Consider the following 16305-nt stretch of genomic DNA (forward strand, 5'->3'; position numbering starts at 1 on the left):
CAAGAGAAAAAAAAAAATCTGTGTAAGCATTTTTTACCAGGCTATAAAATACACTTTAGCCCTCCCCGCTACTCAGAAATAAGATACAAGGCAGTAGATAAAATAGAGAACTGGAAAAATTATTATAGATCGTCTTTTAAATTGATGTTTTCCCAGAACCTGATTTCGTTTTATGTTGTGTGATTGCTGTCAAAAGTTGGGTTTGTGGGGATTTGCCAGCCCTGCTCATCAGTGGCAGCTATGACCTCTCTCAGATTTTCATAAAATCACATCATAATCCTCCGGCTCTCTTTAATAGAAAGAGATTTTCAAAAAATCAGTATACTGGGGTCATTATGTTTATTTCCTCCAGTATTAATATGAGATACTAATGTATACACATATACATGTGAGAGGTCTTTCAAAAGTTCAAGAAAAAATGCACATGAGGAAAAAGTGCATTGATTTGAAACTTCCTCTTACACAAAAATAAACTGGTACTTTGATTTCATTTTTCCCACAGACTTTTAAAAATGCCCTCCTATATCTGTAAACATTTAGTATATATTCCTAAGGAAACCATATAGCCATACTGGATTTTAAGAAAGGAAGTTCAGGGGGAACCAGCAGTTAGCATAATGGCTATGTCGCTGGACTCCCACGTAGTCGACCGCGGTTCGTGTCCCGGACCCGGTGGCTTAAAACTCACGCCGGGCGCGTGTGCATGCGTGCCCAAGATCCCGAGAGGAGAATGGAGGAGAAGGGATTGCGGCGTGACCATCCCCCCTGGGGGGTGATTTCTCGCTTTCTGTCTCTATGTCTCTCTCTGTCTGTCTGGCGAGCGCACGCGCCCTACAGTGAAAAATCTCTCCAAAAAAAAAAAAAAAAAGAAAGAAAGGAAGTTCAGCACTTTCTGATGTTCTGGATCGTATATTATGAGGAGACTTCGGAGGTGACTGATGACTAATTTCTTTTTAACTATGGATAGGTGGTTAAAATTTAAAGAATTTTTTTAAAAAGTAAAACCTGGGCCTGCTGACTTCCCGAATGCAGATTGAGCACTAGCCAATGCTCATGTCCAAATTCTCCCTTTACATGTTGTAACAGACACGTGGTCCTAATGCCCCACGACAAACAAACAAAAAATCGCAGCAAATAAACATCAATAGCTGCAACATAACCACTGAAGACAGGTGAGAATTGCCATGTCAGTTACCAGTTGAAAAAGAGCAATGCCTTACACCACCAGCTTGGAAGAGACCACTTGGATATGTGTTTGTAGCTGCTGGTGTAAATGTAGGAGCTGTGATATACATATTGCTACAGTTAGTGGTAGGAAGCTTTTTCCTAGTAGGTGTTTAAGTTGATCGTATTGAAATTGTGGTGTTGCACCATATTTTTTTTGTTGGTTTTGAAATTTGGTTTGTGGAGGCATTTCCAACAGAAGTCTTTTGGTTACATATGTTGGTCACCTGTTCTCTCTAGCCGTGGGAAGTGTTTGGGTTAAAAAGCAATGAGGCAGTGGGAAACACTGGTCTCTAGAAAGCCAGCTTCAGTGCTCTAAGTGGCCCCAGTGTCTGGACAGAATTGGAGACAACCAGTTCATGCTGCCCTTCCTCTGTGTGATGCAGGCATGTATCGGTGTGGCCCTGCCTCGGTTCAAGCCATTAAACACGGTCATGTCTGCTTCCAGTTTGATGCACCCTTTGTTTTTGCAGAGGTAAGTGGAAGGCTGGAAGAGAAGTGCCATTTTGCTCCCCAACCTCTTAACACGTGAAAGAATAAGATATGTGATTGTTACTTGCAAATTTCCCAGGTACACAGTGTATGCTTCATTTTGACAAAATTAAGTGGGCATCATGCCAGTCTCCAAGCTCTGAGTGATAAGTGCAGTTGTTACTTCACATTTTTCTTTCCTTGCTGTTTTGAGATTTTATTTCCCCCCTAAAGCAAGTGCTTTACTAACCTTCGCTAAATTCTCTGCACCCACGATGGGTCAGCTACTCCAAAGAAATCAAGTGACTCACTAGATTACTTGACTACGACATGGTGGAGACAGCCTATGCTTTGAAATTTCACAGTGTACTACTTTATTCTGAGACTAGCCCAGCAATCTACATGAATCAAAATCCACACACCCTTCCCCCTGCTGACTATAGGGACATGGTACTTTATACCCTGCCATGCCAGGCCACCCCCTGGAGCTAGAGAGGGAGAGTGGAGCTGCCAGAGCAGAAAGGGATCTTGAGAAACTCAGCCCACCTACTGGGTGGAAGGGTATTCGGGTGAGGGGGGGTCTGAAATTCTGGAAGAACCACATGGGATCTAGAATCAGAAGAGACTGTTCAAAGATTGCTAGGAAGATCAAATTAAATGTAAGAGGTGAAGAGTTAAGAAGAAGGCTGGGTGACTGCTGGGAATGGGAGAGGACAGTATGGGAAAGATTGGGAGGTAGCGTGACCTGCCACCTCAAATTAGCTGCTTCTTCTAGTGGTTAATGAAACAAGAGGCAGAGACTGGATAGCAGGAAGTTGATTGCTTTCTTTCTTTTCCTTTCTTTCCTTCTTTCTTTTTTTAGAGAGAGATTTTTGCTATAGGATGCATGTGCTCACTGGAGAGACAGAAAGAGACAGAGAGACAAAAAGCAAGAAATCAACCCCCAAGGGGGATGGCCATGCCACAATCCTTTCTCCTCCATTCTCCTCTTGGGATTTTGGGCACGCACACATACGCACCCAACATGAATATTTTTTAAGCTGCCAGGTCTGGGACTCGAATCACAGTTGACTACTTAGGAGTCCAGCGATGTAACCATTATGCCATCTACTGGTCCCAGGAGTTGATTTCAGTAGCCAGTTACAGGGAGACAGTTAGCAAGCAAATTTCAAGTTGTCTCCAAAAGGTTGACCTGTTCTCAATGTTTATAGGTACAAGATATCAACACGTGTGAATCATTCATTACTACACTCAGTCAGAATCAATCACTTTCCCCTGAGTAACTGTTCTGCTTCCTGTTTTACTTCAAATACCCACTCATGATTTCTCATCTGACTATTCCTCAAGCATCACTCTCTGAGTCTGCACTTGGTCAGATTATTCTTGTTAGAGGACTTTCTTTTTTTTTGTAAGAGAGGTGGGTTTTTTGTTTGTTTGGTCTTATTTGTTTTTATTTATTTATTTATTTTTTGCTATAGAGCATGCACACTCACCAGAGAGATAGAGAAAGAGAGACAGAAAGTGAGAAATCACTCGCCCAGTTGGGAGGGCCACTCCACAGTCCTTTCTCCTCTAATCTCCTCTCAGGATTTTGGGCATGCACGCATATGTGCTCAGTGTGAGCATTAAGCCACCAGGTCTGGAACTTGAACCCTGGTCAACCACATGTGAGTCTGGAGATGTAACCATTATGCCATCTGTTGGTCACAACTTTTCTTGATTTCAAAATGGCTGCAGTCCTCGTGAACCTTAAGCTGGCCTGCTTCAGGAGGATTTCTTCAGAGTATGTTAACACTGATCAACACATTGGAATGATGATGTCTACATATATTGAGTTTTTACTATGTAATCACCTATTCTACCATTTGATGCCTTTAGTCATCCTTTAAAATGTGAATTTTAGGGCCAGTCTGTGGTTTGGTAGTCATCGTTGCTAGATCTTGCAGGGCTAGCTGCATGATTTGAATCCCAGAATTAAGCAACTTGAAAAACATGTTGGGTGTGTGTTCATGAGTGCATACAATCATGGAAGAAGGAAGAAGTGGAGAAGGGACTGCAGTGTGACCATACTTCACGGAGGGCGCTTTCTCCCTCTTTCTCTCTGTCTCAGTCTCTCTCTGGCAAGTACGTGCACCCTCTGGCTAAATAAACAAATAAATAAAATGGGAATTTTAATTCTTTCTGAAAAGGAAATTGAGGCAAAGAGTAGTTAAATAATCTTTCCACAGTCATCTAACTAGTAAAGAGTGGTGCTAAGATTTGAAGCCAGGTAGTCATGAGCTCATGCTGCTAACCACTGTACTCTACCACTGTAGGAGTAAATATTTATTGTTAGTATAAATCAGGCACTATGCTGTGATAGTTTAGAGGATAATGTTCTAAGAATCTTTTTTTTTTTTTTAAGAGAGATTTTTGCTATAGGGCACATGCATTTGCCAGAGAGACAGAGTGAAACAGAGAAGCAGAAAGTGAGAAATCACCCCTAGGGAAGATGGCCACCCCACAATACCTTCTGCTCCATTCTCCCGTTGGGATTTTAGGCATGTGCACACATGCACCTGGTGTGAATTTTAAGTCATCGATGTGGGACTCGAACCATGGTTGGTTAATTGGGAGTCCTGCAATGTAACTATTACGCCATCTGCTGGTACAATGTCCCTAAGAATCTTAAGCTAGATGGAACTGTCAGACAAGAAGTGTGACAACACATGATCTGTATTTATACGTGCAGATTTTTTTTTTAGAGGTTTTTGCTATAGGGCACATGTGATTCCCAGAAAGACAGAGAGAGACAGAGAGACAGAAAGCAAGAAATCACTCTCTGGGGGGGATGGCCACACCACAATCCCTTCTTCTCCAATCTTTTCCCTCAACTTCTTCTCTGACTCGCTATCTGCACCCCTGCTAATCCTAACCACCTTTTGGGATCTTGGGCACACACACACACACACACACATACACACACACCTGGCATGAGTTTAAGCCACTGAGTCCAGGACCCAAACCGCAGTTGACTACATGGGAGTCCAGTGACATAGCCATTTCGCCATCTGTTGATCCCAAGATTTTTTAACTTGGAAATATAAGCCAGAAACTAAAGTAGCACAGTAAAGACCACAAGACCTCATGTAGGGAGGGGGGACAGCCTGGGAACAGACAGTGACATACCCTGTGTGAGTGTAGCCCTTACCATGAGCTATGGGCCAGAAAAGGGGGGAAGATGAGTCAAAGGGGTTGGAAAGAAGCAGAGCAAGGAAGGAATTTTAGGCAAAGAGGATGACTTAAACATCATGGAGATTTGGAGTGAGCAGATTCACTGATCAGGGGTCTCAGAGTTGAAGGTGGAAGGAGTTCAGCATGGGGCACTGCACGTCCTGAGAAATGCATCCTTTGTCCCCTCGGTGATGGCGCGTTATCACTGGGGAGGGGAATAAGCCAGGGGGCGGGCAGTCTTGGGGGACACAGATTGGAGGTGCTTGTCATGGCGGTGAAGATACCAAGCAGAGGGCTTGGCCAGCCCACCATGCCAGAGATGGAAAGGGCCTGAACCAAACAAATGGTAACAGCCAGGGAAGGAAGAAACAGGGTTGAGAAATACTTAGCAAGTACAACAAGGTCAGTATTCAGACAGCAAAATCAGAGATTGGAAATGCACCAAAAGAATTGTGCTTCTTTCACGTTACCTGCCAATGCAGTTTCTAGAAGCCTTGGAGACAGGCTTACTGTACTTGGCATCTTATCCCTCTTGATTTCACTCTGGGATTTGAATATGCATGCAAACCTCCCCAGGTGCCATGCGATAGTTTACGATGCTGTGAGACCCTCTTCATGGGAAATTGCTCTAACATCCACAAAACTGTGTTTATATCTTTACTATGCTTTCTTGCTGCACAGGAAGAGAGAGGAAGGACCTCCCTTCACAAGTGAACTGCCTAATAGCTGTTAATGTGAACGCTTTTTGCTATTATTAAATATAGATCGGGGTGTTATGAATACCATCAGGATTTGCAGATTATAATTACTCCTCTCTCACCCACTGCAGAGGCTTGTCTGACAGAGGGTACAATTTGTTGCTTTGGCACAGGCTGAGCTCCAGGGCTGAGCCACTTAGAAGAGATGTTCGAACTGATGAAAAGTGTATGAGGAATCTTTTCTCAAGGGTGCCTAAAGTGGGAGCCGTGGGGGGCGTGGCATGTAACTTTAATGAGCGTCGACATGACTCAGGTCTGAGGCTGCGGGCTCTCTTCCTGTCCCTCCTCCTTGCTGCGTCAGCTTGCCTGTCACTACCCAGGGCTCTCTGCAGGCATTTGCCCTTGTTTGCCTCTCAGCTTGCTGACTTTCTTGGTAATTCTTTACTCATTTCCGGTGAGATCAAGCATCATGTTCACTGACTTGCCTAGTTTTCCTAGGGACTTGGTCTTCCTTGAGTGAAAATAGAACTTAAAAGAAGAGAGGAGAGCATGGAAACCGTGCCATGCCCTCTGTCTCTTTCCACGTAGGAAATTTACTTTTCACATTTCTAGATTTCTTTTCTTTTTGTTCTTTCTTTCTTTTTTTTTTTTAAGAGAGAGATTTTTGCTATAGAGCAAGTGTGTTCGCCAGAGAGACAGAGAGACAGAAAGTAAGAACTCACCCCCCGCCCTAGAGGTAATGGTCATGCTTCAATCCCTTCTCCATTCTCCTCTTGGGATATTGGGCACACACATACACACACGTGCGCCCAGCGTAAGTTTCGAACCACCCAGTCCAGGACTTGATCCACAGTCAACTATGTTGGAGTCCAACAACATAACTATTATGCCATCTGCTAGTCCCTGGTTTCTTTGCTTTTAATTTTTATTTCTTCCATGAAAGGGGCAGAGAGAAGAGAAGGCGAGAGAAAGACAGGCAGTTTCAAGGGGTCTTCATGCCATTATGCACACCCAGCCTCAGCAAGCCAAGACTGTGGGCATGTGTATACACCCAGAACATGGACCAAGGCCCCAGAAGGAGAGACCAGGATTTCTCCTGTGGGCCTAGTTCCAGGACTGCCGTGGCACTGTCTGGCCTTACATTTCTAGATTCCTGCCAGGGCTCAAAGCCTATTTCTCTAACCCCTTCCTCAGCCTCCCCTCGTCACTGTGGCTCGTTCTCGAAGGAGTTCAGCATGGGGCACTGCACGTCCTGAGAAATGCATCCTTTGTCCCCTCGGTGATGGCGCGTTATCACTGGGGAGGGGAATAAGCCAGGGGGCGGGCAGTCTTGGGGGACACAGATTGGAGGTGCTTGTCATGGCGGTGAAGATACCAAGCAGAGGGCTTGGCCAGCCCACCATGCCAGAGATGGAAAGGGCCTGAACCAAACAAATGGTAACAGCCAGGGAAGGAAGAAACAGGGTTGAGAAATACTTAGCAAGTACAACAAGGTCAGTATTCAGACAGCAAAATCAGAGATTGGAAATGCACCAAAAGAATTGTGCTTCTTTCACGTTACCTGCCAATGCAGTTTCTAGAAGCCTTGGAGACAGGCTTACTGTACTTGGCATCTTATCCCTCTTGATTTCACTCTGGGATTTGAATATGCATGCAAACCTCCCCAGGTGCCATGCGATAGTTTACGATGCTGTGAGACCCTCTTCATGGGAAATTGCTCTAACATCCACAAAACTGTGTTTATATCTTTACTATGCTTTCTTGCTGCACAGGAAGAGAGAGGAAGGACCTCCCTTCACAAGTGAACTGCCTAATAGCTGTTAATGTGAACGCTTTTTGCTATTATTAAATATAGATCGGGGTGTTATGAATACCATCAGGATTTGCAGATTATAATTACTCCTCTCTCACCCACTGCAGAGGCTTGTCTGACAGAGGGTACAATTTGTTGCTTTGGCACAGGCTGAGCTCCAGGGCTGAGCCACTTAGAAGAGATGTTCGAACTGATGAAAAGTGTATGAGGAATCTTTTCTCAAGGGTGCCTAAAGTGGGAGCCGTGGGGGGCGTGGCATGTAACTTTAATGAGCGTCGACATGACTCAGGTCTGAGGCTGCGGGCTCTCTTCCTGTCCCTCCTCCTTGCTGCGTCAGCTTGCCTGTCACTACCCAGGGCTCTCTGCAGGCATTTGCCCTTGTTTGCCTCTCAGCTTGCTGACTTTCTTGGTAATTCTTTACTCATTTCCGGTGAGATCAAGCATCATGTTCACTGACTTGCCTAGTTTTCCTAGGGACTTGGTCTTCCTTGAGTGAAAATAGAACTTAAAAGAAGAGAGGAGAGCATGGAAACCGTGCCATGCCCTAGGAAATTTACTTTTCACATTTCTAGATTTCTTTTCTTTTTGTTCTTTCTTTCTTTTTTTTTTTTAAGAGAGAGATTTTTGCTATAGAGCAAGTGTGTTCGCCAGAGAGACAGAGAGACAGAAAGTAAGAACTCACCCCCCGCCCTAGAGGTAATGGTCATGCTTCAATCCCTTCTCCATTCTCCTCTTGGGATATTGGGCACACACATACACACACGTGCGCCCAGCGTAAGTTTCGAACCACCCAGTCCAGGACTTGATCCACAGTCAACTATGTTGGAGTCCAACAACATAACTATTATGCCATCTGCTAGTCCCTGGTTTCTTTGCTTTTAATTTTTATTTCTTCCATGAAAGGGGCAGAGAGAAGAGAAGGCGAGAGAAAGACAGGCAGTTTCAAGGGGTCTTCATGCCATTATGCACACCCAGCCTCAGCAAGCCAAGACTGTGGGCATGTGTATACACCCAGAACATGGACCAAGGCCCCAGAATGAGAGACCAGGATTTCTCCTGTGGGCCTAGTTCCATGACTGCCGTGGCACTGTCTGGCCTTACATTTCTAGATTTCTGCCAGGGCTCAAAGCCTATTTCTCTAACCCCTTCCTCAGCCTCCCCTCGTCACTGTGGCTCGTTCTCCAGTTCTGAAAGCTCATCTGCCTTTTCTGTCCTCAACTTGGGTGGCCCAGATATACTCTTGCTCAGTTTTCACACATGCTATTTCTTTTGTCAAGAAGGCTTCCCCACTGCTGTCTTTCTCTACGGGAGAAGAGCACTTTGCATGCTCTATTCCCCACTGTCTTCAACTTTCTGCTCCTGTTACTTCTTCAAATAGGCCTTTGCTCACCCCAGCCTCCACCTAAAATATCACTATCTGCCCTCTTGTTTTTAATCCTCCTATTCTGCCTTCCTGTTTGTGATTTCTCTCCTTTCTAGACCTTCCATGACAGAGTCTGTTGTCGTCTCATTGCTGAGAGTAAGGTCTGGCCTAGAGTATCCATTAATAAATATTGAATGAATCCATCAATGACTCAATCAAACATGCACGCAAGAACTGGTACAGAGCATGCTGCTAAGAACAGCATCTCAGAAACGAGGCCCACGTTGTGTCACCAAGCACTGGCAGTTGTGAAAGGAGGCAAGGTGCCTGCAGGAAGAAACAGAGAACTCACACAGAGGGGCTGGCTGAAGAAATGGCAAGGACAGAGTGGACTTATGGTACTTATGCCAGGAAGGCCTCCTCGCCCAGACAGACACCCACAGCCTCCATGTGCCTTTGAAGAAGTGACACTTTCTCTACGGAGCACAGAGATGAGGTTATCTCTGCTTAGGAGTTGAGAAACAAACCAGCGAAAACGCTGTCCTGGGTCCTGAAAACAAGAGAGCCTCTCCATCTCCCATACGAGAGGAGCTTTGACCAGCTGTGGATGTATGCTTACATCCTGAGGACACAAGCAGATGTGTGCAGAGAGGGATCCTTTAGCTTGCTGTCCACATGGGGCCCTGACTGATGGGAAAGGCTGTGTAAGAAGTGACCGAGTCTGACTTGGAGGCCGCGGTGCCATGTTGTGAAGAAGCACCATGCTCCATGCTGAAGCCAGACTCAGTGTGACCCTAGTCCCTTCAAGTGGAGGGTTAAAAATAGATGATGGCTGACACTCACCTCCATTGACAAAAAGAAGAAGAAATTAGCCTTAAACGTGGGACTTTCACAAGTACTACTTATCTACCTACCAGCCCTGCATGGAAAGAATTATTAAACCCAGGCTCAGAGACAGTCAGGAATTCACTCAAACTCACACAGCCTAAGGCCAATATTTCTTGAAGAATATCTTGCACTTAACTACTATTCTACCATGGAGTGCCAGTTGATCTTGGTTGGAACTTATCACTAGGACTTTTTTTTTTCTTTTTAAGAGAGATTTTTGCTATAGGGCACATGCACTCACTGGAGACACAGAGAGACAGAAAGTGAGAAGTCACCCCCCAGAGAGATGATTGTGCCACAATCCCTTCTTCTCCATTCTCCTATTAGTATCTTGAGCATTCATTCTCACATACCTGGTGTAAGTTTGAAGCTGCCGGGTCTGGGACTCAAACTGTGGTCGATGACATGAGAGTCCAAAGACGTAGCCACTACATCATCTGCTGGTGCCTCACTAAGACTTTGAAAACGTTCAGGGATTCTCCTCTGCAACCAGAATGGAGCACCACCATGCTAGAGGCTAAAATTTAAAAGAAAGCATGATGATATTTCTTGGAAAGAATTCTTTTCCTCCACTGCCCACCCCCAAAATACATAGACAGATTCATCTTATACGGCTGTGTTTCTCCTCCTCTCTCCACAGAGACGGTGTTGTTGGGCTGGCCTGAGATTTTAGCCTGTATAAATTTCTTAAGTTATACTCAAGGGGAGCCCAGGATTTAGCCATTTTTGTATTTAGCCTTGTTTCCTTGGAAAATCATAAGCTGTTGTAAGGGTTGTTATTAAGAGGATATTTATCATCATGGTTGCTATAATTTGCAAGTGGAGGAGGTAGCTGTTTGTTTCTTCTTGGCCTCCTCCAGAGGGATGCAGAAATTCTCAGGCAGCTCATTTTAAGTTTTTTCCCCCCGTTCTTATTCCTTAGGTGACTTTTCCTTCCTGATTTCTGATTCTACTCTTCAGCCTTTCATATCATGTGACTTGTATTACCATGTTCTGGCTACTCTGCTGAGCAGTGGGGCCATCACTCCTTAGAGATATGAGCTCTCAAGCCCCCATCCTCATGGTCCTGCAAGGCAATGTGGGAGGGACAATATGCTCTGAAGGTCAAGGGGATGCGCTCTGGGCTACCTGGGATTTACAGTTCTCACCAGATCCTAGCCATGAGACCACCGACTTGACCCTCCTCAGTAAAATGGGGTTACATACCTCACAGGGTTGCTGCTGTGAGGTTAAACTAAATAGTTAATAAGATGTTCTCAAAACATTGTGGGCATTCCAAAAAATGTTGACTTCTTTGTCCTTAGCAGAAATCAAATTTTGTGTGAATTCAGAACGTAGAGCAAGAAAGTAAAGTTACTTATTTAAATCTCATATTTAAAAGTTAGGGACATAGCCAATGTCTCCCTTACCTAATGATGATCATTACCTTTTTACTCAATTTTGAAATTTACAAGTCACGTTCACCTAGATCTCATCTCATTCTCATCTAAAATGTCCCTGTGAAATTGGCAGAACAGGTATAATTATTTTTCTTTTATAGAAGCAGGAACTGAAGTTCAGAGCGGTTAATGTGACCTTCTACAACTTCCTACTCAAGTTCAGAATCCAGATGCTTTGCAGCTATTCCAGTGCCTCTCTCAAATACCTTTCTTAGAGCTATTACACCTGCTGGTCCCCCTGACTACCACAGCTTACTGTCCCTCCATTGCTTAGCCCACTAATGTCAATGCATCTTCCAGGTTCCAACCTATGTGGCCCTTACTTCCTAGCCAACCCCCCTTCCATGGCCTTCTGTGCTCCTAGAGTATCCTGCCTTACCCTCTTAGGATACTTGTTGAACTGTATTTCATGGGCTCTCGGGCTTTCCAATTACCCAATAGAATTATCTGAGACCTTTTTAAAAAATGTAACAGATTTAGGATCCACCCAAGATCTCCTTCATCAGGAATCTATTCTTCTAAAAATTCCCCCAGGTGATTTTGGCCCACAGACTCCCCTTTACTAGAGCACAAACCCTTTAATGGCAGTGACCAAATTTATTCTGTTCATCATTAAGGTTCTGGTACCTTGAGCAATAGCAAGAGGTATTATTCATTCATGTATTATTATTGACATGCATTGAGTGTTAGGTCTCTGCCAGGGATTGTAAGTCATTTCAATGCATTCATTTCAGTAAATTCTGCCAATTATCCTCTGATGAAGGAGTTGTTATTATACTACTTAAATGTGGGGAAACTGAGGCTTGAGAGGGGCTCGAAAAACATTTAGTAAACCCATCAATGACTGTCAGCCATGCATTTCATGTTTTCTCCCTGCCTCTAGGCTAACATCTGGACCCCCAAGAAAGTGATTGTCAGAAAACGTAGTAAAGGACTCTGAAGGACTCAGCTCACAGGCACAGATTAGATATTGTCTGTAATAGCATGGGAAAGCAGAACCTTGGAACAGCTTCGGGAGCCAGCCAACATGGCCCTCCCACACACTATTTCCAAGTCCCACAGATAATACATTTTAGTTGTTGAACCACTAGAAAATTGCCTGAGTTCCTCTTGGACACTCTAGTGTTATTTTTCAATTAGGGTGCTTTTGGCTGCAAGTAAGAGAATTAATGTGACTGAGATCGTGAGGGGCTTATTTTTCTTATATAAGAAACCCCGCAGTAGGTGATCCAGAGGTTGGTCTGATTAGTAACCTCAAATGCCTCTCACATCTCAATTCTCTACCTTCATTTCTCATGAAAACCCCTGAACAAAGAAAGGGAAGGACAGCCTCTCTTATATACCTTCCCCTTTTTGTAAAAGAGAATTACCTCTCCCAGAAGCATCTAGTAGACTTGCTCTTCTTTCTAGAAATAGGTCACACAGCCACTGCTCACTTGAAAGAAGTGACTGGAAAAGCAATTATTGAGCATGGTGTGTTCAGCTCTCCCGTAGGAGGTGAAATTCACCAGCACCATAAAGGAGAAAAAGAAATGGTTGCTGCTTAGACAACTGAAGTCCCAGCCCCCAAAATTCTTCACTTAAAATATTGATGGTCAGGGCCAGCTCCTTACTCTAGCAGTTAAGTGCTCTGTGGAGGAAGCTAGATCTCACATGCCTGAATGTGGTTTAAATCCCAATTCTAGTGGTTTGGAAAACATGTGCCCAAGATATAGAAAAGATGGAGGAATTGAAACAACAGGATTGTGGTATGACCATATCCCATTGGAGGGTGCTTTCTCTCTGCCTCCCTCTCTCTTTTTCTCTCTGCATCTCTCTCTTTCTTTCTTTCCCTTTCTCTCTCTCCCCCCTCTCTCATGCATTTACCCTCTGTTATGAAAAAATGCATAGGGACTAGCAGATGGTATAATGTTTATGTCGCTAGACTCCCATGTAGTTGACCATGGTTCAAGTCCCAGACCTGGTGGCTTAAAACTCAAGCCAGGCTAGTGTGCGTGCGTGCCCAAGATTTCAAGAGGAGAATAGAAGAAAAGAGATTATAGTGTAGCCATTCCCCCGGGGAGTGTTTTCTTGCTTTTTTGTCTCTCTCTCTGTCTCTCAGGTGAGCACACATGCCCTATAGCAAAAATCTCTCTTAAAAAAAATTAAAAGATGTCTATGTTAATGATTAATCTAGAGTCCCTTTTGGAATATTTTTTAAATGAGTTTTGCCTTATGAATCCCATGCTGCTGAGGAAAAGAACAGGCCTGCTCTTGAGATCTCTCTACCACGGAAAAATAAAGATTTTGGTGACCGAGACATTCTGATGACGACTAATGTGCTCCTGTTTGCAGGTCAACAGCGATCTCGTCTACATTACCGCTAAGAAAGATGGCACTCACGTGGTGGAGGCTGTGGATGCCACTCACATTGGGAAATTAATTGTGACCAAACAAATTGGAGGAGATGGCATGATGGATATAACTGACACGTACAAATTCCAAGAAGGTAATTTACTACAACTGCGTGACGGGTTCTCTGCCCAAGTCCATTTAGCACTCACTCATCGTCACTCTCAACTGTGTTCCAGAGAGTTCCCTGACGTTTGCAGCATTTGGTAGCAAGAGCAGAAACTTAAAACGCTCACGAGTTAGAGACGCATCGCATGCACAACTTCTCGTTTGCTTGCTTTAGGCCGAATCCCCCTTCGCACGGCTTGTGACATTATTTGGGTTAAAGTCATATCTAATTTTTTTGTTTTTATTAACACATAATAATCATACATAGTTGGGGAAGCACGATGTGATTTTTTTTTTCAGTACGAGAATACAAGGCATGATGATTAAATCGGAGTAATTAATATATCCATTATCTTGACCATTTGTCATTATATTTTGTTAGGAACATTCAAAATCCTTTTGTTTTTTTAGATATTCTAAGATATGCAGTAAGTTGTTGTGAACCACACTCTCCCCACTGCATTTTATAACACAAGACATAGTTCCTCTTACCTATTTATAATTTTGTTTTCATTAATCAACATCTCCCATCCCGACTCCCATCTTTCCCAGACTCTAATAATCATTCTTTTTTTTTTTTCGAGAGTTTTTTTAATTTTTTTTGGCTATAGGGTGCGTGCGCTCGCCAGACAGACGGAGAGAGACAGAGAGACAGAAAGCGAGAAATCACCCCCCCCCAGGGGTGATGGCCACGCCGTAATCCCTTCTCCTCCATTCTCCTCTCAGGATCTTGGGCACGCACGCACATGCGCCTGGTGTGAGTTTAAGCCACCAGGTCCGAGACTCAAACCACAGTCGACCACGTGGGAGTCTAGCGACATAGCCATTACTCTAACTGCTAGCCCCCTAATAATCATTCTTCATCTCTCCACTTTTATAAGATCACATTTCTCTTTCTGTGCCTGGTATGGAACCTTAACAGAAAATACAATACATCCTTGCTTACATGAGCTTGGGCTTTACATAACTCTATTAGAAAAACACTGTCTAAGTAATATAATTTTACCTCAACAAGCAATATGCATACTTTACATTTGTTTCGGACTTAACACATGATTATCACATACATTGTTCCACTGAGTTATTGTGGAAACCCTCTAAAATACAATCATCTCCCATCAATAATAACTGTCTACTTTATGCCTGCAATTGGTTTAATGTTAGAGATTGTAGAAGAAAACAAGATTCAGTTTCTCTCTCTGGCCAAAGGATAGGCTCATTATGCAAGGAGGACTTTGAAAACAAAGAAGAGGGACTGATAGTCGCTATGCTTGTACGTAGAGGTGTCAGTATAGGGTGCCACATAGGTGTTGGTACAGGTGCAAATGATTCACCACTGGAGGTTCTTAGGGCCAGCATTTACTTTAGTGAATGGAGAAAAATGACAAATTAATTAGCGTATACCTACATACATATTCATGAGTATTCTTGAAGTGCTAAGGAGTGCAGAATTTGCTTTAAATATTTTAGACAGTCTCTTTGGTCTTATTTACAAAACCAATTTGCACTATAAAGAAGCAGCTTGCCGGATTGAGAACACTTGTGCAGTGTTAGAAATTCAGGATTTTTGTCAACTGAATGACTACATTTTTACTGTGTTTCTGAAATGATTCATTTCCTCCTAGGTTGGTTATTATCCATAGCACAGAGATACAAGGGATGGAATTTTTTTTTTTAACTTTTTGGCTTTTTCCTAAAAGGAAAGTGAAGAACAATGTAAGGACCATGAAACAAACAAAAAAATCCCCTCTTGCCCTCTTATTATAGTGTTACAAGCAAGAAACTTCAGAAGGGAAAAGGAAAGTTTATAGAAAAAGTTAAAGAAACTAGCTACAACATTTAGGCATTTACATGGTCATCCATTCAACAGCTTGCTCTTCACCACCTCCTGTATTCCCTGGGCAGGGTAGGGATGGAGATCTGCTCTACCTAGCTGGAGAGAAAAGTGGAAACAAGCCCTCCCTGTCCCGGGAGAGTTAGGCAGATACTGCAAGGATGGAGAGGAACTCCTGACCCAGAGGCATAAAAGTCAGTGACAGATTCACTGAGCCCGAAGGATAAACAAGAATTGTCAATGGAAGCTGCAGGAAAAACTGTCCAAGAAAAGGCAGCAAGGCAGAGGTTGCAGGGTGAACTCTCCTACTTTAGAAGAAATCTTGACCAGACAGCAGAGTGAGCCCACAGGCAGCTGGGAGCAGCAGTGAACGCAAGGTTTGCATAATCAGACACCTTGCTGAAACCACGGGGCAGAACACTGCTCACGCTGGCTGTCTGAAGCAGAGGTGAAAATGAGGAAGGGGCTAGCATCAGGTGCCAAGAGAGTGAAGACCAAAAGTTAGACCAGGGAAGAAGAGTTAGGGTCTTGCCCAGGGTTGGCACCAACTCCAGACAAATAAAACACACCCACTCTGCCTTAGCAAGACATCTGAAGCCCTGGCCTCCAGGCTCAGGGAGACAGCCAGCCAGATGAACCCTAAATCCATAGAGAGAGATGTAGGAGATTCCCCGTCCTATTTCTAGGCTGGAGTTTAATCCTAGATGGATAATTAGCCTCTTAATCAAAGATGACGTGTACATTTCAGATTCTAACTTTGGAAATGACTGAGTGAGGTGCTATTTTGAGAAGGACGGTGAAACTACAATCGGATACGGTGGGAAAGAGGGATTGATTGTTGATATCTGCCTGGGCGTGTAATA

The 16305-nt window shown here is 43.8% G+C and overlaps 1 protein-coding gene across 1 annotated transcript in view; it reads left to right on the forward strand.

The window, feature by feature from the left end:
- The window catches only part of F13A1 (coagulation factor XIII A chain), a 194183-nt gene that overhangs the window by 130090 nt on the left and 47788 nt on the right, over nt 1-16305 (forward strand). The window contains exons 10-11 of the mRNA XM_006141237.3: nt 1611-1699; nt 13444-13597. Of these exons, the coding sequence (XP_006141299.2) occupies nt 1611-1699; nt 13444-13597 (243 nt within the window). The remainder of the gene's footprint in view (nt 1-1610; nt 1700-13443; nt 13598-16305) is intronic.

Source organism: Tupaia chinensis, unplaced genomic scaffold (genome assembly GCF_000334495.1).
Source record: "Tupaia chinensis unplaced genomic scaffold, TupChi_1.0 Scaffold000048_1, whole genome shotgun sequence".
NCBI lineage: Eukaryota > Metazoa > Chordata > Mammalia > Scandentia > Tupaiidae > Tupaia > Tupaia belangeri.